Raw genomic sequence first — 23,636 nt, 5'->3', positions numbered from 1 at the left:
ATGGTATACATGTAAAAGTCAACAAGGCATAATGGATAGAGAACTAGTTCTGCAATTAAAAAGCCCTGGGTTGAAAGGCTTGCCTCCAACACATCCCAGATGTGTGATCATTAATAAGTCACTTAACCCCTCAGTGACACCTGAGAAAACTTATTAAGACTATAAGTTTCAAAAGAGTTATGAATTTTTATCAAGTGAAAGAGTTTCTACACCAGGAATTCTTTTTACCAATGAAAACACAGGTACTGCTGTCCCTCAAAATTTTCTAATGTTTGTAATTCACTTCTAAACTTAACGCAGAGCACTTAAGTTCCTCAACAGAGATTTGTGACACAGTGGGACAAGTTGGTCAATACAGAACAATCTCGTAAGGCATATAAGTAACACCTGGGAAGATCTCAGTTTCTGTTTCAGTAGTGGTGTTTAGTTTAAATACCAGGCCCTGAAGCAAAATCCTCTTACCATGTAACCTTGGCGTTCCTTCTTTCACAGCTTTCAAAGAAATGTAGGGGCTGCCAGGTAGCATCTACAGCTAGTCTATCCTTTTATCAAGCAGTAATCTCTACAAACTTATATATATAAATATATATATATATATATATATTTTTTTTTTTTTTTGCTTTTTTGGGGGGAGGAGGGGGAAGGGTAGGGCAACTGGGATTAAATGACTTGCCCAAGACCACACGGCTAGTAAGTGTCTGAGACCAAATTTGAACTCAGGTCCTTCTGACTCCAGGCCCAGTGCTCTACAACCTTATTTTCTATTTGTTTTTAATGGGGTAATCAGAAGGAGAGATCTCCCTCCAGCCCAGTGCAGTAGGAAAGAACCTGGAACTGACAAACAGGATGTGTTCAAATCCTAGCTCTATAATCTCCTTCCTCTATGACCCTGGGAAAATCACTGACTGTTGCTGGGCCACAGTTTTTTCATCTGCAAAATGAAAGGAACAGGGTAAAGGATCTCTAAGAAATTATTTCTAATTCTAAATTTATGACCTAAATTTAAGACATGTCTTATGACTGCTGGTCCTAAGATGAATAGAAGTTAATGTAACAAACTCACAGATTTTCATGAAAATCTTTTAATCATTTTGGCCTCAGCATTTTCTTTCATTGGTGCATTTCAATACACTCACTTAAGAAAATAATTTAAATAAGAATACTTACCAGTATAGCTATGTGCTCGTTTCATATGGAGTTTCATATTGCTTTTCTGCGTAAAGCCCATTGCACAGTAATCACATTTGTAAGGTCTTTCTCCTGTGTGCTTTTTCATATGTACCTGAAGTGCACTTTTCTGATTAAATGCTTTTTCACAAAGAGTACAATGAAACGGACGTTCTCCTAAGAGAAGGTAAAAACATTTTAAAATTTCTAATATCAGAATCCATTAGAAAATAAGACATGTTTATTTAAAAATTGTAGATTAAAAAAATGTAGAGATGTCATTTTAAAATAATGCCCATTTAATGTCCCTATCACTAAGATAATCTACACTTGTTTTATCCCAGTTAGTCTACAACATCAAAGAGCATAAAAATTATCAGGTAATTGTTTAAAGTTCCAGTAACTCAATGTAAACTCTTTAAGGTAAGAGATTAGTGTTCCATATAGTTTTATATATCCTGTTGCATCTAGCACAAAGTTGGGCACAAAATGTAGGAGGAATTCAATAAACACTCCTTGTTCAGTTTAAAATATCTCCACAGACACTTGGCTAGATGGACAGGGAAGAATAAGATTACAAAGAACATTTCATGAAGTCAGGATAATTCAAATTTTATTCAATAGTCTGAGTGAGACGACTGAAACAGGAAGGTGACAGTGGAAAGGTAGGAACAGCCGAAAAAAATATTTTCTAGCAAGATATAACAGAATCTGAAAAATGACTAGATATTGAGAATGAGGGCGAAAGGAAGTCAAAGTGGACTTTACTCGAAGATTTTGAGCATTGGTTACTAGGAGAATACTGGTACTATCAACTGAAATACTTAAATTGAGAGAAGAGACCAAGGTTTTTAGAGAAAACGATGGGTAAAATTTTGGAGATGCTGAGGTCAAGAAAAATATCTAGGCAGAGATATTATAGCAAGCAAATGGAAATGTGGGGTTGAATATATAGATTTAGAAATCATCCACATCCATTAGTGAAATTATGGATGAATTTAACAAAGCAATTGGTATTGAAAGAGAAGATGGCCAAGAACAGAGCCTTGAGAAATACTCCAACTTTGAGAGTGCGAATAAAGGATACAGAGAAGACATAATAACAGGCAAGAAAACTAAGAGAGTAGTATCATGGAATGCAAGGAAGAAGAGAAAAAAGAAGGGATGTAAAGAGATTTTAAAAAGTAATGAATTAGAACAATTTTATATTACTTATAATCTTCATATCTGAGAACATCTTTTTTCCACTTAAAACATTTTCATTATGCAGCTAAAAAGTCCCAAAGAGCTATTCTTATGCAAATTGTGCATATTAATTCTACAAATAAAATGATACTAAAAAATGGTTGCCAGCATTTCATCAAGAGCAGTTTTCTTGTAATTCAGCTATAAACACTGTGTGTCTCTATAAATTATTTCACAGCACTCTGGAATATTCTTCTCGTTTAGAAGAAAGCAATTTTCTCATAATTATATTGCCCATTTCATCCAGAAATAGATTTGAAATCCCTAGACAAAAACTCTTCAGATGTTTATTGGTTTCTACTTAATGAATAAATCATGGTTCAGACTATTTTAAAATCTGTTTCATGATACTATGCAAATGTATAAAATACAGCCAACAAGTTAACAACCCCAAACACCTATTCCTCAAAACTATTGCAGTGCATTCAAATAAATCTTTGTTTTAAATGACTATTAATTAAATCATAAAAGTAACAATTTTCTCTAAAAACGGTTCTCTAAAAGAGGCTCACTTTCAAGACATTTATTTACTAACTATTAGTGCAGGTCAACACACAAAAACTAGGGACAATTTATGCATACTTTCATAGCACTCATTTCCAAAACTAATTACAAACTTTCCAAAACAGGCTGCAAATATTATTGCTTTAAAAAAAAAAGTAAAGAAACAAGTCTGCTTTTTACAGGGATGTTTTTGCTATTCTGTATTTCTTTCCTTTATCCACCCAATTACTGCACAGCTTTAAGGTAGAAAGCCACAGGTGTAAACTATGTTCAATATTAATTATAGAACACTCTTTATTCTGTTGAAAGGATAAAAATAATTTTGCTTCATGTAATTTCTTGGTTTGACTCTTAGAGTATATAATTTTCCAGTTGTCCTTTACCTTCATATTTTCTATAAATTGCAGATAGTATAACATTCTACTTATGTGGAAACAGCTATGTGGAAGAAACACAAAGTATGCAAAAAAGATTTCTGAATTAGCAAAAAAAAAGTTTCAAATTTTATGAGTTAAATCTGAAGCAATTTCAGTTAAACAAAATTTTATTAAGATCCTATGATGTACAAGTCACTGTGTTAGATACAGGGAGTATGAACCTTAAAAAAATAACACAGTCCTGACCTAAATGAATTTATACTCTTAAGAGGCAGAACAGGAAATACTGTACAAAACAAACCAAAAAACACTGATACAAAGTAGAAGAGAGAGACAAAGTTCTATCCACCCTCCCCCCCTCAAATTTGGCCTCATCATGGTCTTTGGTTTTTCATTTATTCCTGATTTCTTAGTCTATCAATCTTGTTCTAGCCTCATTTTTCAGCCTTTTCAATAATATATTTCCTGTTTCTGTCTTTCTATATCCTTTCATGGCTTGTTAACCTTTCTCTAGCTCCTTAAACTAGGATGTTGTCACAATTCTGCTCTAGGTTTTCTTCAAATCTTTCTTGAAAAACTCATCTATTCCCATATATGTATTTATCAGTTCTAGATCTATAGCTCATATGTCTAATTTTTTCCCAGAGTGTTACCTCAAATACGCCGTGTCTGAAATTGAACTTATCACTTTTTCACTTGTCTTGTCCTCTTCTCCTCACTTCTGAATGTCGTCATCTTTCTAGTCACCACTGTTTGTAACCTTGTTGTCTTTGATCTTTCCAGTGATTCCCACACATCCTATCAGTTGCCAAGTGTGCCAAGTTCTTTCATTTTTATCTTCGCGATACTTGCAGCATCCAATCCCTCCTTCTCCATTTCCAGTGAAACCATCCTGGTATATATATCATCTAGACTTACTGTAATAACCTTTTAATAGTACTTCCTTCTTCCAGGCTATCCTTGATTCAGTCTACCCTCTACACCAGAGGTGTCAAACATGTGGCTGGCAGTAGGCCCACAACACTCTGGAGTGAGGCTAGAACCAGATTAAAATGTAACTGGGATATATTTAACAAAAGAAATAAAAATACAATTCAGATGTTAATAATATGTGGCTGTCTAAGATATTAATGATATGTGGTTTTCAAATAACTGTACATAAGGTCCATATGGGCCACAAAAGGTATATAATCAAGATTTCTCCAAAATGTTTTTTTAAAGGGTTAAAGGTCAAACAGAACAAAATTCTTTAGGTTTCCATACTGTCAAGGTTTTATTATACTTATACCTTTATTTTTGGTCAGTCTTCAGTATGACTAACCTTTAATTAAATGGAAAATCTTTATTTCAAGATCACCTCCACTAAAATCCAACAAGCATTTTAATTAAGCACTTACTATGTATATGGCAGTGTGATAAATGGTGGACATACAAAGACAAAATTAAAATGAACAAATCAACACTGTCCTCAAGTTTATATTCTACCGGAAAGCTACTCAAATGTATATGTGATATTGTGCATTTGGAAATTCCCTCCAATGATGCAGATCACAATCTATTCATGCCTACCTCTTCTGTGTGACTCTTGTCCTTTTATATATCTCTGTCTAGCTCAATACAGGGGCCCTGTGTGCTTCTGACCTGAGTTTTGAAGAAGTTAAGGATTTTGAATGAGAAGTGAGGAGCAAGTATGTTCCATGCCCTGGGTACAGCTATGCAAATGCAAGTAGGGAGGAGATGGAATTCTGAGATAAAAGACTAACAAGTGGATAAATGTGGCTGAAACAAAGTGGGTATGAAAGAGAATAATATGTGATAAGCCTGGAGATTTTGGAGAGTTTAAAATGCCAAGAAAAGGGTTTTACTTTTATCTTAGTGGTAAAGGAGAGCCACTGATTCTTCCGAAACAAAGGAGTGACATAGCCAGACAGAATGGAAGCCAAGTGTCCAATTAAGAAGCTACTGTAACAATGAAGATGAGAGGAAATGAGGAGTTAAAAAAAAGCAATGACCACATGAGAGAGAAGGGGACAGATATGAGAGATACTAAGGATGATGGAGAGAAGTGAACTATAACTCTAAGATGATGAAATGAGAATGGAAGTGCCTTTAACAGAAAGTGAAATTTCAAGAAGCAGATTTGAGAGGAATTTTACCTATTCTATGAAACTGTCCTTGATTCCTCCTAGAATAAATGCCTCCTGCCTCCTCAAATCTCTCATGCTTCTTTTTAATCTCTTACATACTCTTATGTTAGCTCGTATTACAGTTATCTGTGTGTTTTATCTTTGTGTAAAGGGATTATGTCTTATTCATTTTTGTATATTCCATGGTCTTCCATGCCAGAAGCACAAAAACAATGAACAAAAAGTAATACTAGAAATTGAATCGATTAATTGTAACATCTTCAGAGTGTGTTGTTGTGTATGTGTAGAACCTAAATGCTAAATTCCATTACCAAAATTAGGTATTCCTATTGTGTTTTTTGAAAAAGACTACATAATTACAAGGATAAAACCTTCATTATGTTTATTCCCCTGAAAATGCTTAATATCACAATTATCTAAAATCCTATTTTACCTATCTCACTTATAAATGGTAACATTAAGTTTATCAATAATGTGATTATCACCTATAATTTTCAAAGTACAATGTAAAAACTAAGAAAAAAGACCACATACAACTTTTAAAATTATAACACTTGATCGTTATTTTAGATTTAAAAATTGATATATAACTACTATTGTAAGGATTCCTATATTATAGTATCATTAACAGTATCTTAAACTTTTCTATGTACCCTGGAAATAAACTATTTAAAACCAGAGATACTATTAAATTCTAGTAAATTACATTATTAAAAAATTATTTCCTCTTTCCCCATTTTCCAAAGTCAATGTAAAAACAAATTAGGCAAATAATTGCAATTTTGAAGCCATATGGTCAAGATATGAATATCAAAACCTTTGACTTTAAAAAGGCATGTAAAAGAACAAATTCATTAAATACTGGGTGAAATTAATTTTCCTTTACACATTAAATACATCTATTATAGGTTACATGTTAAATGAACATTTGCACTTTGAACCTTGTTTTCCCAATAACTAACAATTAATTTCAGGGATCATTAAAATAAAAGGGCATGACTCTGTAATCATTAATTACCTGTGTGAATTCGGCTATGTCTTTCTAGTTGACTTGGTTTAGCAAATGCCTTTTCACAAGTGTCACACTTAAATACTCTTGGCTTCTGAGAACTTAAAGAAGGACCTGCTTGATGTGTCTGCATATGCTCCTGTTCAATAAACAAAAGAATGAATTTTTTTGAGACTTTTATGGGAAGATTTAAATTTGGAATAGCAGGGTGGGAAAAAAAACAGTGGTCCCTCTCCCTCCCCCCAAACAACAAAAAACCCAACAAACTGAGGATAATGAAAATAACTGTTGTCTTTTATTACTTCTCTATTTTGCCCTATTTATTAGGCTGCTTAAATCTACAGAATTTTGGTCCTTAGAGGTCATTTAGTCCAACCTCCTCACTTCGAAGTCAAATGAGGAAACAGAGGCCGAGAGATGAATTGACTTTGCACAGTGAGTTATTTGTCAATTTATTAGACTCTTTACGGTTATAGAACTTGGAAACTGAATGACACCTAAAAAAGTCATTCAGTATAAATACCTTTGTTTTACACATCAGAAAGATAAGACAGACTGAGGTTAAATCACTTATCTAATTAGTCACAAAAACAGGGCTAATAAGCTGGTCTCTGGACTCTCAATTTATTCCTTTTATAATACATACCCAGGGCTGACTATTACATACTTCTTAACATCTTCTCTGATTCCAGCCAGTTGAAAACATTCTCCCTCTCCTCAAATTTTCCTAGACCAATTTGCGTGAACCTTTCCTCTGACCCAATCACATCTTCCCATGTGTTATACTTATCTGTATACATGCTTCCTTGTTTCTCAACTTCCACCCCACCACATAGTAGAATATATGTTGTCTGAAGGCAGGGACTTAACCATCTGTATTACATCTCTCCATTGCCTGTACCTTGCAAAGTTCCTTTGTAAATTTTTTTTTTGGGGGGGGGGGGCGGTGGAGGGAAGGAGAGAGTAGACTCTTGATTTCATTAGTGCAATGAACTCCTGGTATAGAAACTCCTTCCAACATAGATCAGCAACAGTTCTAGAACTTAAAAAGTTTTACAATGTTATCTGAGGCATTCAGAGGGCTAGGGATTTGTACATGGTTGCACAGTTAGAATGTATCAGAGGCAAGACTTTCAACCAAGATGTCATTGACTCCAAGGCGAATCCTACAATCTAAAATGCAATTATCTCTCTCACCTTTCCTTACACCATGCACTTAACAAATGTTTGCTGAATTGAATTGCTGCAAACTATGATGGCTAGAGAAAGCCTTGTGGAAGGAGCATAATAGGCCATACTTAGGCTATGTCTGTTGAATCTGAAGTAGAAATTGAACTGGGTTCTGTATGATGGTTAAGATGTGAATAAATAGAAAGGAGAAGGGGATTCCAAGTGGTATATATGGCATCAACAAAAGCTTCAAGTAAAGACTGAGCAAAGATAAACTATCAGACTATATTTAGTGTTAGTTATCTTAATGCCAATAGCCATCAACTAACAATTTATTATCAGTCTACCAGCAAAAAGAGATGTTATATTAGAAAGGAAATCAGTCTGACATATCATTTTTATGGGTTATGAATATAAACAGGGCTGAATTAGGACTCCTAGAGCTGATCAAGAGCTACTCACTATGATCCTGGGATGCTTAGTATGACAAACATACAAAGGAAAACTCCCTAGTGAGAACTACATTCTACCTTTCTTGTATCCAATACATTTTAACTTTTATATTAAAAGTTATAAATAACTGACAGGTAATTTTTCTATATTAAGCATTCAAAATGATTTTAAGTTACGCCACTGAGTATACAAATCTAACTTTTTTCTCTTTTCTCTAATCCTTTAACCCTTGATAAGTTCCAAATCATTCTTATTCTCTTCTTAATTACATATTACTGTCCCTGTGATGAAATGATCCTGAGAAGCAAGAAGACAGACAAATTTCCAATGGGGCCAGATTAGAGAGTATAAACCTTCCACCCCTGAAGGAGAATGGAGTTATACAAGAAATGCTTCTCCGTGTCCCCTTGACCATTACACTTGGATAAGAATTTCATGAAAAATGGGGAAGAAGAGGGAAGGTTATAAGTGACATAGACAATTGTCTGGTCTAAGATATCACTATACTGGGAGGCTCAAAAGGGACATACCTTTTTTTACCGAACATTGTGTTAGAAAGGCGTAGAGTGGCTTTTTAGTAGAACTTAACCAGAAGTGAACATGAGGCATGCCATAGAAAGACTGAACTTGAATGAAGGGGAGACTTAGCAGAAAGGACCTGCATAAGAGCCACTCTCTCTCATCCCTTAACTGAAGGGTGTAGAAGGGCTTAAAAGGTTAAGAAAAGGGCAAAACTGGGGCGGCCAAGTAGCGCAGTGAGTAAGAGTACTTGCACCAGCGTTGGTAGACCCGGGATCTGTTCTGGCCTCAGATACTTGGCACCCACACAAAAAATAACTGGCCATGTAACCTTGAGCAAGTTATTTAACCCCAACTGCTTTAAAAAAAAAAAAGGGCAAAACTATGTATCAATAAAGAATACAACTAAGGAACAGGAAGTTAGGTAGGAAAGAATAAGAATCTTTGCAACCTTTCAAACTATCACTCTTTTCACCTATTATCATAGCTTCAACACTGTCCACTGTTTGGCTCCTTATCGTGCTTCACAGTAAATCCCTACTAAAGCACAAAAGAAGATGTATGATATTTACTGGAGAACCGAAGATAAGAATGAAGAGGGCTTTTCAGATACTTCCGCCAGAAGACCTCAATTTCACTCAGTCTGCTGAACACTAACTCCCACTGCTGCTGCTGTTGCCCCCAGCTAAACCACCAAGGGCCAACCTCACCATGTATATCGACATCACCACTGATAATGTGCTCCAGGGTTTCAAGCTATTTGCAGACAAATTTCTAAAGAAACTTCCATAGTCTGAGAATCAACCCCTTTGGCTGCAAAGGTTCCTGCTTTCCCAGAATCACTGCTGGGTTTATGAACCAAGATGATGACTTCACATGCTATAATGGCACTGGTGTTAAGCCCATACACAGGAAGAAATTTCCTGATGAGAACTTCATTCTGAAGCACACTAGCCCTGGCATCTTGCTTATGGCAACTGCTGGACCCAACACAAACAACTCCAGTTTTCATCTATATTGCTAAGATTGATTTGTTGGTCATCAAGCATGTGATTTTTGTTCAGGTGAAAGAAAGCACAAACAGTATGGAAGCCATGGAATGCTTCAGTTCCTAGGATGGCAAGACCAGAAAGAAAATCACTACTGCTGACTGTGAACAATTCTGCTAAGTGTGTGTGTGTGTGTCTGTTTTTGTCTTTCCCACTAAATCATTCCTCTATAGCTCTCATACCCTGTAATCCTTGTACTCTCACTTACTATAAATTTTCCTTGGATTTCATTTCCCTTTTTCTGCCACAAGTATGACTAGATAGCTATACTTTAAATTCAATTTATGATTACAAAATAAAAACTAAACTATAAAAAAAGAAAGGATGGAGAAGGAAATTCTTGTAAACTTCTCTTGAAAGAAAATTTCTGGTTTAGGAAATATCTAAGGGAAGCAATAGTAGCTATTGTAGTAATTTAAAGGGGGCAACAAGTAAATTAATGCCTTTTCCCCTTAGTCCTTATAGGTGGAATGCTCTGCCTCCTCCTTTCTTCACATGCTGAAGCACTACCTACCACCTAAAACCCAAGTCAAATGGCACTGCTTCCAGGAAACCTTCCTAGATCTTTACAGTCGCTTAACCACTATCTCTCACCAAAGCCTTGTCTTTAATGTACTCATCATGTAACATATATTATAGCTGTATGTGTTAGTGTTGTATCTTCCAGCTGGACTATAGGATCATAAGAGCAGGAACTGTCTTTTCAACATTTAAAAAAAATCCACCTCAGCACCTAGCACAGTGTAGCTAAGAGTAGGTTATAATATCTATAAACTCTCACTTCCTCTCCCCTTCTCTCCACTCACAGGGCTACCATATCAGTACTTCATCACCTCTTGCATGGACCATTACATTAGCCAGAATGAAACTGGTCTTCCTATTTCAGACTTTTTCTCCCTCTAATCTATACACATAGTTGCCAAATCAACAAAGCACACATTTTCCTCTTCTAATTTATATACGACATGCCACTTCCCAGCTCAAGAAGCTTCAGTTGCTCCCTATTGCCTCTAGGATAAAATGTAAACTCTCTTGTTTGACATCTAAAGCCCTTCGTGGTCTGGCCCCACACTGTCTTTATAAAATTATTTCACATTACTCTGTCTCAGACACATTACACTATAGCTAAACTAGCATATCTGTTGTTTTTATAGAAGACTCTCTCTCTCTGCACAAGTAGTCCTTTCTTCCCTGAAATACTTTCCCTACTCACCTCCACTATTTGGAATCCCTAGTTCCCTTGAAAGTTCAACTTAGGTACCACTTCATATGAATGCTTTCATGTTCTCCCTGAGGTGTTAAGTGTTCTTTTTCTTCCAGAAACTACTTTATATACATTTTGCATTTACTTACATGTGTACATGTTATTACCCTCTATTTGAATAAAAACTCACATGAAAAAAAGAAAAAATAAAGAAAAAAAATTTCTGCCTTTGTATCCCATATATGTCTAGTGTAGTAACTTGTATAAAGTGTGTTTAAAATGCTTCCTTAAAATAAATAAACAAACAAACAAATAAATAAATATATGCTTCCTTAATTGTAATAAATAAATGTGAAACTTTTTGGTTTTTGTACCTGTCCTGACACAGGGAAAGTGAGATATAACAGGTCCCTCAGAAAGATTAGTGATTTCAGTGTTTCACAACAGAATAGAAAGTATTTTTCCTCTCCATAAACCCTTCAGTCCAATTTCATCCTGGGGGTTATATAGAGGAGTGAATCTTTTAACCAATCTTTTATAAAATGAATTTTGGGCCTTTTAAAAATGCATCCTTTGAGTCAAAGAAACATGATGGGAAGATAGGCAGTATAGAGAGTGGGAATGTTAAGGATCATTCATTGAAAGATCAGATACCTATATTTGTACTATACATGATAAAGAGATTCCCTAGTCATATAGTCTAAAAAGGTTCAGTCAGAAAAAGTTTGGGATCCAGTATGGATTAATTTCATTAATGAATTATGTTTCCAAGAACATTTACTAAATATACTAGAAATGCATAAGTATCTCATTTGACCCTCTAAAAGCATTTACAGAATTTGTACTTTGAGCACTGGTGATTATCATTTTCACAAAGCATTTTCGAAATTCTTGATTCCTTACAACACTAATTTCTTCTAGTAGGGTTTACTAACTTATTTCTTTTCAGGAAAAAAAAGGAGGTATTTCAAGTCCTAAAAAACCACAACTGCTTATGTCTAATACCCAATTATTTTTGATAAAATAATGGTTATTTAAAAGCACAATAAGAATGATGCTTAACGATTCTGAAAGAAAAAAATTACCTTTAGATGTGTTGCCCGTTTGAAGGCTTTACTACAGATGGGGCAAACATGGATCCGTTCTTTGCCATGAACTTCTTTGCTGTGGTGCATTAACATGGTTGCAGATGAAAAAGTGCGATTACATTCGAAACACTGGTGTACTCGACCTTCTTTTTCAGATTGGCTGCTTTTATTCAGGTTTGGTGAAACATCAGTCACCTGGAGAAATTTATGAAGAGAATTACTTTATATTTTTAATAAATGTGTTTATCCTTTGCATATAAGTCTGCATACAGGTTATTAAAAGCAATGATATGCATGTCACTATTTTCTTTTTTTTCCTACTTATATTTAAATAGTTTAACTGACAGATATAACAACAACAAAATAAACCATACACTCGCACCTTAAACACTCACCTAAGCTGCACATGTTTTATCAACCTACCAACGCACACAAAAGCTATGTATAAATTCAATTCAAAGTGCTCCTTAAGGAAATAAAGAACAACACACAGATGAAGGAATATTCAGTACTTGCGGTGAGATCATGCCAAAATAATAAAAATGGAAATAGTGACAAAATTAATGTATAATCTTAATGTTATAATAATCAAATTGCCATGAGGATATTTCATAAAATTTGACTAAATAATAAAATTCATTTGGAAAAACAAAAAAATCTAGAATATCAGGGAAATGATGAAAAGAAATAGGGAGAGAGGGGAAATAGTACTTCCAGACCTTAATCTATATTACAAAGCAGCAGTCATCAAAACCATGTGGAATTGGTTGAGAGAGAGAGACAGGGAGAGAAGGAGGGATAGAGGGTGAGGTGATTACAGATTTATATGAGAATTCATGTTGCTAAGTTTAGAAAGCCTCACACCCTATAAATTAGGAAAACTAACCGAAAAATGGTAACAGTCAATGCTGGAGGAATTGTGAAATGGACACTAATACATTGTTGATGGAGCTGTGAAATGGTACGAGACTTTTAGAAAGCAATTTGGAATTATGTAAATAAAGTAACTAAAATGTCCATACCCTTTGAAACAGAGACTCTATTACTGGGCTCATACCCCAAGAAAGTCATTGATAAGAAAGACCCCATACACTCCAAAATATTTATAACTGTACTTTTTGTGATAGCTAACAATTGGAAACAAAGTATATCAATTAGAGAATGGCTAAACAAATTATGGTCTATGAATGTAAAGGAATATTGCTGTGCTGTAACTGCATGATGAATACAAAGAAGCATGGAAAGAACTTCATGAATTGATGTAGAATGAAGTAAGAAAAACCAAGAAAACAATAAACACAGAAACTACAACAATGCAAATGGACAGAATCACATATCAAAGAAATCAAAAGTGACTGACAAAATTATAAAATCAAGAAGGACTTGAATGAAGAGATATGAGCAGACACTTCCAACCCACACCTTTATGGAGTTGGGAGGTTTACAGATGTTACACATTATACATGTTTTCAGACTTTTTCAAACTCCTTATCAGTTGTGGTGTTTTTTTCTCTCCATAAACCACTACTCGTAATATGGGATGACTCTATGGAAGAGACAGGGAAAGTGATACTTGGGATAACTATGAAAATATAAGGAATAAAAGATATCAATAAAAATCTATTTAAAAAAAGAATCAGGTGGGAGCTAGGGCTGCTGGTGAACGGAGGGATCCTGCCCTGGACCATGGCTTCCAAGTGCCCCAAGTGCGACAAAACCGTGTACTTCGCTGAAAAGGTGAGCTCCCTGGGCAAGGACTGGCATAAATTTTGTCTCAAGTGTGAGTGTTGCAGCAAGACACTGACACCTGGAGGGCATGCAGAGCACGATGGGAAGCCATTTTGCCACAAGCCCTGCTACGCCACGTTGTTTGGGCCTAAAGGTGTAAACATTGGGGGCGCAGGCTCTTACATCTATGAGAAACCACAGGTAGAGGAGGCTCCTGTCACTGGCCCTATTGATCACCCAGTTCGAGCAGAGGATTGGAAAGCCAGTGGCACCTCCAGAGGGCCCAGCAGAGCCTCCAGTGTCACGACTTTCACCAGGGAGCCCAACATGTGCCCTTGATGTAACAAGAGGGTCTATTTTGCGGAGAAGGTGACATCCCTGGGAAAGGATTGGCACTGGCCTTGCCTTCGCTGTGAGCGTTGTGGAAAGACACTGACACCTGGTGGACATGCAGAGCATGATGGACAACCATATTGCCATAAACCTTGCTATGGAATTCTCTTTGGACCAAAAGGAGTGAACACTGGGGCAGTGGGGAGCTACATCTATGACAAAGACCCTGAAGTTAAAGACCAGCCTTAGGAGGTCCTGACCCTTTGAGTGATGCCCAGTCTGCTATTCCCATTTCTTCTAGGGGAGTAAGCACTCCCCACTGTTGCCTGCACAAGAAGCTTATTTCTGAGGGGGTGTGAATACCATGACCCAACTTTGTATATGAGTGTGAGGGTGCATTTTTGAGGGTTCCCCAGAATTACTGAGATCTACCTGGGTGTCCCCCCCATTCTTACCATTACTTCTACTACTTCTCTCTTTCAGTCTGTTTGGGTTTACCTACTCACCTCCCTAGCCACCCTTCTGAGCCCCCCACCCCCTTTCTGTCTCTATTACTCCTTTTCTCTCATTCCCTGTTTTCCTTTCTCTTTGTTGCTAAGAGGCTGTAGGTCCTACTATCTATCTACAAAAGGATATGGATCCTGCTTTGTCTAAAGACAAATCCTTTGTCTCTCACAGTGTTACTCAACAGCCTTGGGCAAAGTGTTCTCTCTAGGAACCCTTCTGCTGTCATTTCTCCTTAATGCACCACAGGCCCTAAAGCCTAGCCACCTATACCTTCACATTTAACCAGACACTAAGACTGCTTTGACTTTTGCTATCAATAAAGGTTTTGAGAATCTGAAAAAAAAAAATCAGACTCACCTGAAAACTATGATTTTTTTTAAAAGGCTGTATACTCTGTTTTAAGAAATCATAAATGAAAACTATCAAGATCTCTTAGAACTAGAGGGCAAGGCAAAGATAGAGAATTCACTTATCAGTACCTGAAAGGAACCCCAAAAGATCTGAGAAATATCACAGTCAAAACTAAAAACAGAAAAAAATGCTAGAAGCATCCAGAAAGGATTACTGTTTATATACTAAGAAACTATAATCAAGACCACACAAGATCTGGCAGCTTCTACTAAAAATGATAGGAGATCTTGGAATACTGAATTCCAAAAGGCAAAAGATACAGGCTTACAACCCAAAATATCTTACCCTACACAAAGATGAGTATAAACCTATGCAGAAAGATAAATAGACTTTAATGTAATAAGATGACTTGCAAACATTTCCAATGAAAAGACCAAGAGAGTAGGAATCTTGAAGTAGAAACACAAGAGTTAAGAGAAATTTAGAGAGGTATATTTGTTGAAACAATTTTGGAAGGGACTATAAAATGATGCAGTACTAATTTTTCTAATGGGAGAGAAGAAACCAGAGTCCCTTCAGGACTCTTAATAATTTCAAAGGGTATTGAGGAGGTAAAATAAGAAAAACAGAGGTCCTGGTTCTCTTATAAGGTCATTTAGGGGGAAACAAAAGGGTAAAAGGAATATATACCAATGTTGAAAGAAGGAAGTCTTAGAAATGGAGCATCTGAGAATTATACATACATGGAGGAAAGGGCGAGAAGAGCAGGTAATAAAGAAATCTCATTTATGGATAAACAGATACATGTTAAAAGTTTGATATAAAAATATATCAAACTCAACATGGAAACAAGCAAAGACAAAGAAGTTAGCAACCTTGAGAGGCTAAACACTTATACCATTGATGCTACTACTGCTCAAAAAAGTTTTAGAAAGACTTTACTTTCTATCAGTAATTACTGATGCCATATAGACTTTATTTGTAATTGAAGATTTTACAACGATTCGTTTAAAAATGGCCCCCAATTCAAGATCAGGGTAAGCAGTGAATCTCATATATTTCATATGCCTAATAACCATAGTCATTTAACTACACTGAAATATCTTTTATCTTTAAATTTATATAATTGAAATAAATTTATTAAATAGTTGTTTATTAATTCAGGATAACTGCTTTTATTATATTCTACCTAGGTAATTCTGCTATTACTTTCTGAGGAAAAGCATAGCACGATATCCCCTTCTTTTCTTCATAAAGATTCTTCAAGAAGAAAGTCAAGTTGACGAGCACTTATTAAGCACCTTTTAGGTGTCATGCACTATGTTAAGCACTGAGGATACAAAGGCAAAAAACATTTCCCTTCCTTTAGGGAATCACAGTCTAACAGTCAAGCAATTATATAATCTTGAAAATAAGATATATACAAGATAAACTGGGGCTACTTTCAAGGGAAGGGATTAATATTTAGGAAGACTAGGAAAGGCTTCTTGTAGGAGGTGGGATTTAAGCCAAGATTTGAAAGAAGCGAGGAGGTGGAAATGAGGAAAGAGAATTCCTGGCATAGGGGACAATCAATGAAAAGATGTGGAGCAAGAAAGCTGGTGTTGAAGGATTATAGAAAAAGTAAAGAGGTGTAAAATGCAGTAAAGGACTAGAAAAGTAGGAAAGGGAGGAAAGAGAAGAAGGGGAAGTGTCAGTTTTTGAAGGGCTTTAAATAGCAAATGAATGGAGTACTTTATATTTGATCTGAGAGGTAACATGGAGCTTTACTGAGGGTTATGGTATGGGTTTGATCTGATCAGACCTGTGCTTTAGAAAGATCAATTTCACAGCTGAGTAGAGGACAGACTGAAGTGGGGAAAACCTGAGGCTGAAAGACTAACAAGAATGTTATTGAAATAGTTCAGGTATTAGGTGATGGGAGCCTTTACCAGGTAGCTATTTGAGTAAAGACATATACAAAAGATCTGAGAGTAGAAATGATAAGATTTGGCAATAGATCAGATATACAGAGTGAGTAAGAGGACATGACTTGGGCATGATAACAAAGTCGAGATTTTGGGTGAATGGAAGGATAATGGTACCCTCAAGAGTAACAGGAAGCTGAGAAAAGGGGAAATTTTGGGTGAAAAAGTAATGAGTTTGTTCTGGATATGCTGAGGTTGATTTACCTAAGGGACATCCATTTAGAGACATCTAAGAGGCAACTGGTCATAAAATTGAAGCTCAGGAGAAAGGTTAGAGATAGATATACAGATCTAATAATCATCCAAAGAAAGATTATAACTGAACTTATGGGTGCAAGTGAGATCAATAAGTAAAATAGTTTAGAGAAGAGGGCCCAAGACAGAGCTTTGGGGGAGATCTACATTAGTAGGTGTGACCTAGATGAAGAATTAGCAAAGAAGACTGAAAAGAGGCAGGTAGAAGAACCAGGAGAACCAGCAGTATTGTGAAAACCAAGAGAGAAGAGAATATCCAGAAGAGGTGGACTGACAGCGTCAAAGGCTGCAGAGAGGTCAAGGATAAAGACTGAGAAATGGAAATGGTAAATGGCAATTAAAAGATCAATAGTAACTTTGGAGAGAGCAGTTTCAAAAGAATGATAAGGATGGTGAGTAGGAAAAAATATATATACCATATATCACTGAGAAGTCTGATATGTAAGATATATAGGGAACTGAGGTGAATATATAAGACCAGGAGCCATTCCCCAACAGACAGAAGAATAAATACTATCAACAGTTTTCAAAATGAGAAGTGCAAATTATCAATGACCATAATAAACAATGTTCCAAAAATCACTAAAAAATAAAAGTGCAAATTAAAATAATATTAAGATTTTATCTTAGCATTGTAAGCTGATTGGCAAATGTGGGAAAAAGTGCAACGTATGAATATTCCAAGGACTGTGGAATGGTATCCTGTATATAGGTTGTTTGTATGTAGTTATTTGCATGTTGTTTCTTACATTAGATTGGGAGTTCTTTGAGGGCTGCTTTCTTTTGGTATCTCTAGCACTTAGTACAGTCCTTGGAATATAGCAGGGGTTTAATAAATGTTTATTGACTGACTGATTCTGGAAGGAACATCAAATTCACTGCTGGTGAAGCTGTGGATTGGTTCAACTGTTCTGGAAAAACAATTTTGAATTAAGCAATGAAAGTCACTACTCATAACTTTTGATCCCAGGATCCCACTACTGAGCATATACCCCGTGGAGCTCAAAGGTAGAAGGACAGGCCTCATATGGATATCAGTTTTTTTTAATGACAGACAAAAACTGGAAACAGTGGGTACCCATTAACTGAGGAAAAGGAGAAGAAACAAGTAAGAAGAGAATATCATCAATCTTGTTACTTTAATAATCATCTTAGTTCCTTCAAACCTCTCATAGCACTCTCTCCCTACTGCCCTTCCCATCCCCCTCAACTGAAAATCTTGCCTCATATTTTACTTTAAAAAAAATTTAAGGCTTTTCACAAAGAACTTCCTCTTCTCTCCTCCTCCTCATCTCATGTAACTCAGATACTTTCTCCTACTATCTCCTCCTGCACTTTAGTATCACACAAAGAAGTGACTCTTCTCTTTGCTAAAAGCAACCCCCTTCTATATTTACAAGTGATTCCATCCTGATGTTCTCTAGCTTCTGTCATCCCTACTCTCTCCTGACCTTCAATCTTGTCTTTTCTACTGACCATTTCCCTCCTGCCTACAAATACAGATAAGAGTTCTCTCATGCTCAAAAAAAAAAATCCTCACTTGACCATACATTCTCTTCATCTCCTCCTTTCTGATGACCCTACCAAACACATACACCACAACATTTTGGGGTGCTCCTGAACCTCAACAATACTAATAATACGAACAATACTAATATCCCACTTTCTTTCAGAAGCCTTTACCAATCTTTCTTAATCTCAATGCCTTTCCTTTGAGATATCCACAGTTTAGCCTGTATATATATATATATATATATTTTGTTTGAACATAGTTGTTTGCATGTTCTCAGACTCATTAGATTGAGGTAGTTGAGAGCAGAAACTTATTTTCCAGTGTCCCCAATGCTTAGCAAGTACATAATACTCATTGATTAACTAACTTTAATCCTACCAAATCTATGGTATTTAGAAATCTAAGAATTGTCAAACATAACAGCAAGCTGTACCTGATAAGTGAGTTCATCAGAATTTCCTGAAGTTGAATGTGGCGTGTGGCTCACTAGTATTACTTGCTGTGACCCTGTCCCACTTTGGCCAGAAAGAGAGGAATCTGTTAGTAGAGCTGGGAACTGCTGAGCCTAATAAGAGAAAAATAATTTCATGAGCTGTTTAGTGACTGTCAAAGTAAACAATAATTTTTAAGACATCATACACATTAAAGATGAATCATATATTATGAAAATGGTATCACAGCTTTAGAGCTGGAAGGAATACTGGAAGTCACCTAGTTTACCCTCTTATTTTACAGAGGAGAAAACAGACTGACAGAGGTTCATAATTTATACTTTGAAAAATTAAGATGAATACATTACTTTACAAAATGGCAAATGATTACAAAATGGAACTGACTTTAATTATAAATAACATAGCTGATTAAATGCAGTCAAAATCAGTTAATATACCTCAAAATGATATTACATTATGGAATTTAAGTCGCAGAACTTTTAATGTCCTTGACTCAAGTTCATTTTATTTTGAAAAGCTGCAAGCAGTGGGAACGAGAAGTGGTTAAGTTAGGAATTAAAAGGTAATGAATACTTCAGAAAACTTAGATAATAGGCACTGGGAAGAGAATTATAAGTGTAATGTGAAATTAGAAGCACAAAAAGAAGATACCAACACAGATACACATTTCTAGTCTCTGGCTTAGAGGAAATGATTCTTTAATTCAGAGGTCTTATTTCTTGTTTGAAACTTAAAAATGAAATTAAGGAAACACTATAGGTATACAGAGACACAATGAACAGAGTACTGAACTTGAATTCAGGAAGGCCTGGATTCAACTCCAGATTCAAACACTTAATAGAAGCGGGAGACTCTAGGCAATTCACATAACTAGTCTAAACACAGTAGGGCTGACAATATAAACACAAAGTAGGGATAACATAGTACTTAAGCCCATTTTAGAATAAGAGAGCTACAGATAAGTATCTGGATAGCACTAGTCATTTTCCAACCCTCAACAAATTACCTGCTGATTTAAAAGTTTAATTTCATCCTAATAAAGCTAGAACATTTGATGAAAATGTACAATGCAGTGAATACAGCTTTCCATGAAGTTTAATATGTAGGCAAGATAAACATATATAGCTAAATAACATGCTATAATTTGTCTTGTTTCTTTATTAAAAACTGAACAGTATTTTCAAGGTGCATTTTCCCTCAATTTTTTATAGGCCCTGGACCATGCTTCATCAAGGCCAATGTTCTTTCATGCTTAGAAGCAGAAGAGCTGGCCTCTCCTAACCTCCCAACCTTTACTTCTTGGTCTAAGAACAGTAATCAAATCAACGCTATCAATGCATCAAGGAATAGGGTCACCTCTTTACCGGCTTGCCTCCATCCTATAACTTCCCAGACCAGAATTTCTTTCTGAATTTTCCCCTTTTGTATTTGCATCTCCAGAACTGAGCACAATGGCTGTCAGTCAATAAGTATTTATTAAGCCCTCACTATGTGCATTTTCTTTTTTTTTCTTTGTAAAGCAATTGGGGTTAAGTAACTTGCCCAAGGTTACAACTGCTAGTTATTTTGTGTGGGTGTTAAGTATCTGAGGCTGGAACCGATCCCAGGTCCTCCCAACTCCAGGGCCAGCACTCTTACTCACTGTGCTACCTAGCTGACCCAAAGCTCCTCCTGTTTTGTTTTTTTGCTTTTTGGAGGGCAACTGAGGTTAAGTGACTTGCCCAAGGTCACACGGCTAGTTTTTGCGTTAAGTGTGTCTGAGGCTGGATCCAAACCCAGGTAGGTCCTCCTGACTCCAGGACCGGTGCTTTATTCACTGCGCCACCTAGCCGCCCCACTATGTGCATTTTCACTGGATGTCCCTCATGCCTGGAATTGTCTCCCTCATCTCCCCCTCCTAGCTTCCTCCAATTTTCAGCTAAAGTCCTAGTCAGAATCCTTTCAAAGTCTTCCTACTTAGACTATCCTCAATTTATCTTGTATATATATCATTTGTACATTTTTGTTAGAATGCTGCCTTCTCCACTGGGTTATGAACTCCCTATTTTTAATATTATTTTATATTTCTATTTCTGAAATCCCCTACAAAGTACCGCTCATAATGCCAGTGAGTCAAAAAACATTTATTAAGTACCATATATTTGCCAGGCACCTTGCCAAGGGGATACAAAGAAAGGCCATAAACAATCTACTCTCAAGGAGTCTATAGTCTAATGGGGGAGAGAGCACCTAAACAACTACTTACAAAAAATATTTGTACAAGATCAACAGAAGGTAAACAACAGTGGGAAGGCACTAGCATTAAGCTGCTACTTCAGGGTAGCCAGGAGACAAATAAAGGAGAGAATTCCAGGCATGGGGGACAGTTAGGGAAAATGCCAGTCTCAGAATAGAGGCAATCCTAAATTATCAATATTCATGCCAGTGAAATCAAGGTTTTAGCAAGTACTACCTATGCAGGAAGTCTTGGGATACGGCCCTAGTAATAGAAACAATTTGTTTTTCAAGGATCACTCCTAGCATTATAGAAAGATGTGTCACCAATAGGCTTTCCAACCATTAATGAATATTTTTGACTATGGCCAACCATGAAATAAAATTTTAAAATGGTCTTTGGTATTGAGAATCTGCCTTCTGTTTCTGAGGTGATGGTGGTGTGAAAGGGGAGGGGGGTGCCAAGAAATAACATTGCTTTCAGGCTATTAATAAACTTAAATAATGGACTACCACCACCACATTCAAGAATTCTGAAATCCCTGCTGTTGATCACCTTCTCCTTCTTGTTACTCTTCTCTCAAGATTTTCAGTTCTCTCTCGTTCTCCTATCTACCTGACCACTCCTTCTCAGTCTTTCCTGCTGAATCCTCATTCAGTTCATGTCCTCAAAACCATTAGTGTCCCCTCAGAATTCTGTCCTAGGTCCTCTTTTCTTCTCCCTCTATATTACTTTACTTGGTGATATCATCAGCTCCAATGGATCTAATTACTATCTCTATGCTGATCTCTATTTTGCTCTAATTTCTCTCCTGATTTCCAATCTTACATCTCTAAGTGCCTTTCAGATATCTCAGACTGGATGCCCAGGAGAGATCTTAAACTCAAAATGTCCAAAACAGAACTCATTATGTCCTAAACACTCTCCCACTTCTACCTTCCCTTATTACCTTAGAGGGTAAGAATATCCTCCCAACCCCTCAATTTCACAACATAGGTATCATCTTAAACATCTCACTATCTCTTACTCTACCAGCCCAACATCTAATCTGTTAACAAGATCCGAAGATTTCATCTTTGCAATATCTCTTGAATACACCCTCTTCTCTCCTCTGATACTGCTATCACAATGGTATAGGTCCTTATCATTGTATGCCTGCACTATTGCAACAGCCTGCTGTAATTCTTTCCTCATTCCAATTCATCCACCTTTGAGCCACCCTGAAGTACAAATTTGACCATGTTACTCCCTCCTCCCCCTTAAACTCAATAAACCCCACTGGTTCCCTATGGCATCCAGGATCAAATACAAAATCCTGTTTGGTATTCAAAGCCCTTCATAACCTAGATCTCTCTTGCCTTTCCAGTCTTCTTACATCTTATTTCTCAATCCATTGACAGTGGCCTCCAGGTTATTCCATCAAAATGACACTCTATCTCTCTACTCTTGGCTGTCCCCTATATCTGGTACACTCTCCCTTTTTAGCTTTGTGTAGTGGCTTCTTTGCCTTCCTTTAAGTCACAACTAAAATGCTTTTTAAAAATTTTATAGGAAGTCTTTCCCAACCCCTCTTAATTATAGTGCCTTCCCTGATTTAATTGTTCCATATTTATCTTATATATAGCTTGTTTGTATATATTTGTTTACATATTGTCTCTCCCCGAATCCCTCACTAACAAACTGTGAGCTCTTTAAGGGCAGGGATTTTATTTTGCTTGTTTTTTATCCTTAGCATTTAACACAGTGCCTGGCATATAGTAGGAAAATGACTGATTGATCTGTCTACTCGTTATCTAAATAAGACATCTTTGTACAATGACCAGTGAGGAAACATAATGCTAAGGGAGCTAAATCATAGCAATATTGGAATTCTTGCAATAAATGAAACTGGAAGTAAAGATGTTACAACTAAATGGAAGGATTGCTCAGAGATGTTCCTTGGAAAGGCAAAGAAAGGAGCTGGCAAAATGGGTTTACTATATACTTAAAAGAACTAAGAAACACTATTTCATGAGATATTTGATCATCATAATATAATACAATAAAATGATAAGCATTGGTGCGGCCAGGTAGCACAGCGAGTAAGAGCACCAACCAGCCGCAGTGTCGGGATGACCTGGGGGATCGAATCCGGGCTCAGACACTTTGCACACACCCAGAAACACCTGGCCGTGTAACCTTGAGCAAGTTACTTAACCCCAATTAAAAAAAAAATTGATAAGCATTTGCAAAAAGACTGCAATAATAATTACTGAAGCTTATTCATCAACATTGGTTGCTAAAGATAAAGGTGTAGAGAAATCCTATTAAGAACCTTGTAAGACTCCAAACTAAATCAATATTTACTTTGCCACATTGTGTCTTCAATGTAAAAGTGGGAAAA

The 23,636-nt window shown here is 36.3% G+C and overlaps 1 protein-coding gene and 1 pseudogene across 4 annotated transcripts in view; one reads left to right on the top strand and one right to left on the bottom strand.

Annotated features, from left to right (window-relative positions):
• ZNF236 (zinc finger protein 236) overlaps positions 1 to 23,636 on the bottom strand; it is a 219,578-nt gene that overhangs the window by 6,742 nt on the left and 189,200 nt on the right. For all 4 annotated transcript variants that reach the window (XM_069094982.1, XM_069094979.1, XM_069094980.1 and 1 more), the window contains 4 exons: positions 19,020 to 19,151; positions 11,930 to 12,127; positions 6,459 to 6,588; positions 1,168 to 1,344 (listed from right to left, as the gene is read on the bottom strand). In XM_069094982.1, the coding sequence (XP_068951083.1) occupies positions 1,168 to 1,344; positions 6,459 to 6,588; positions 11,930 to 12,127; positions 19,020 to 19,151 (637 nt within the window). The remainder of the gene's footprint in view (positions 1 to 1,167; positions 1,345 to 6,458; positions 6,589 to 11,929; positions 12,128 to 19,019; positions 19,152 to 23,636) is intronic.
• On the top strand, positions 13,551 to 14,847 carry LOC138166516 (cysteine-rich protein 2 pseudogene; annotated as a pseudogene).

This window comes from Petaurus breviceps, unplaced genomic scaffold (genome assembly GCF_028583685.1).
Source record: "Petaurus breviceps papuanus isolate PSGF00001 unplaced genomic scaffold, PetGlider_PUasm1.0 224, whole genome shotgun sequence".
In the NCBI taxonomy this organism is placed as follows: domain Eukaryota; kingdom Metazoa; phylum Chordata; class Mammalia; order Diprotodontia; family Petauridae; genus Petaurus; species Petaurus breviceps.
This window is presented reverse-complemented; position numbering and strand designations above follow the sequence as displayed.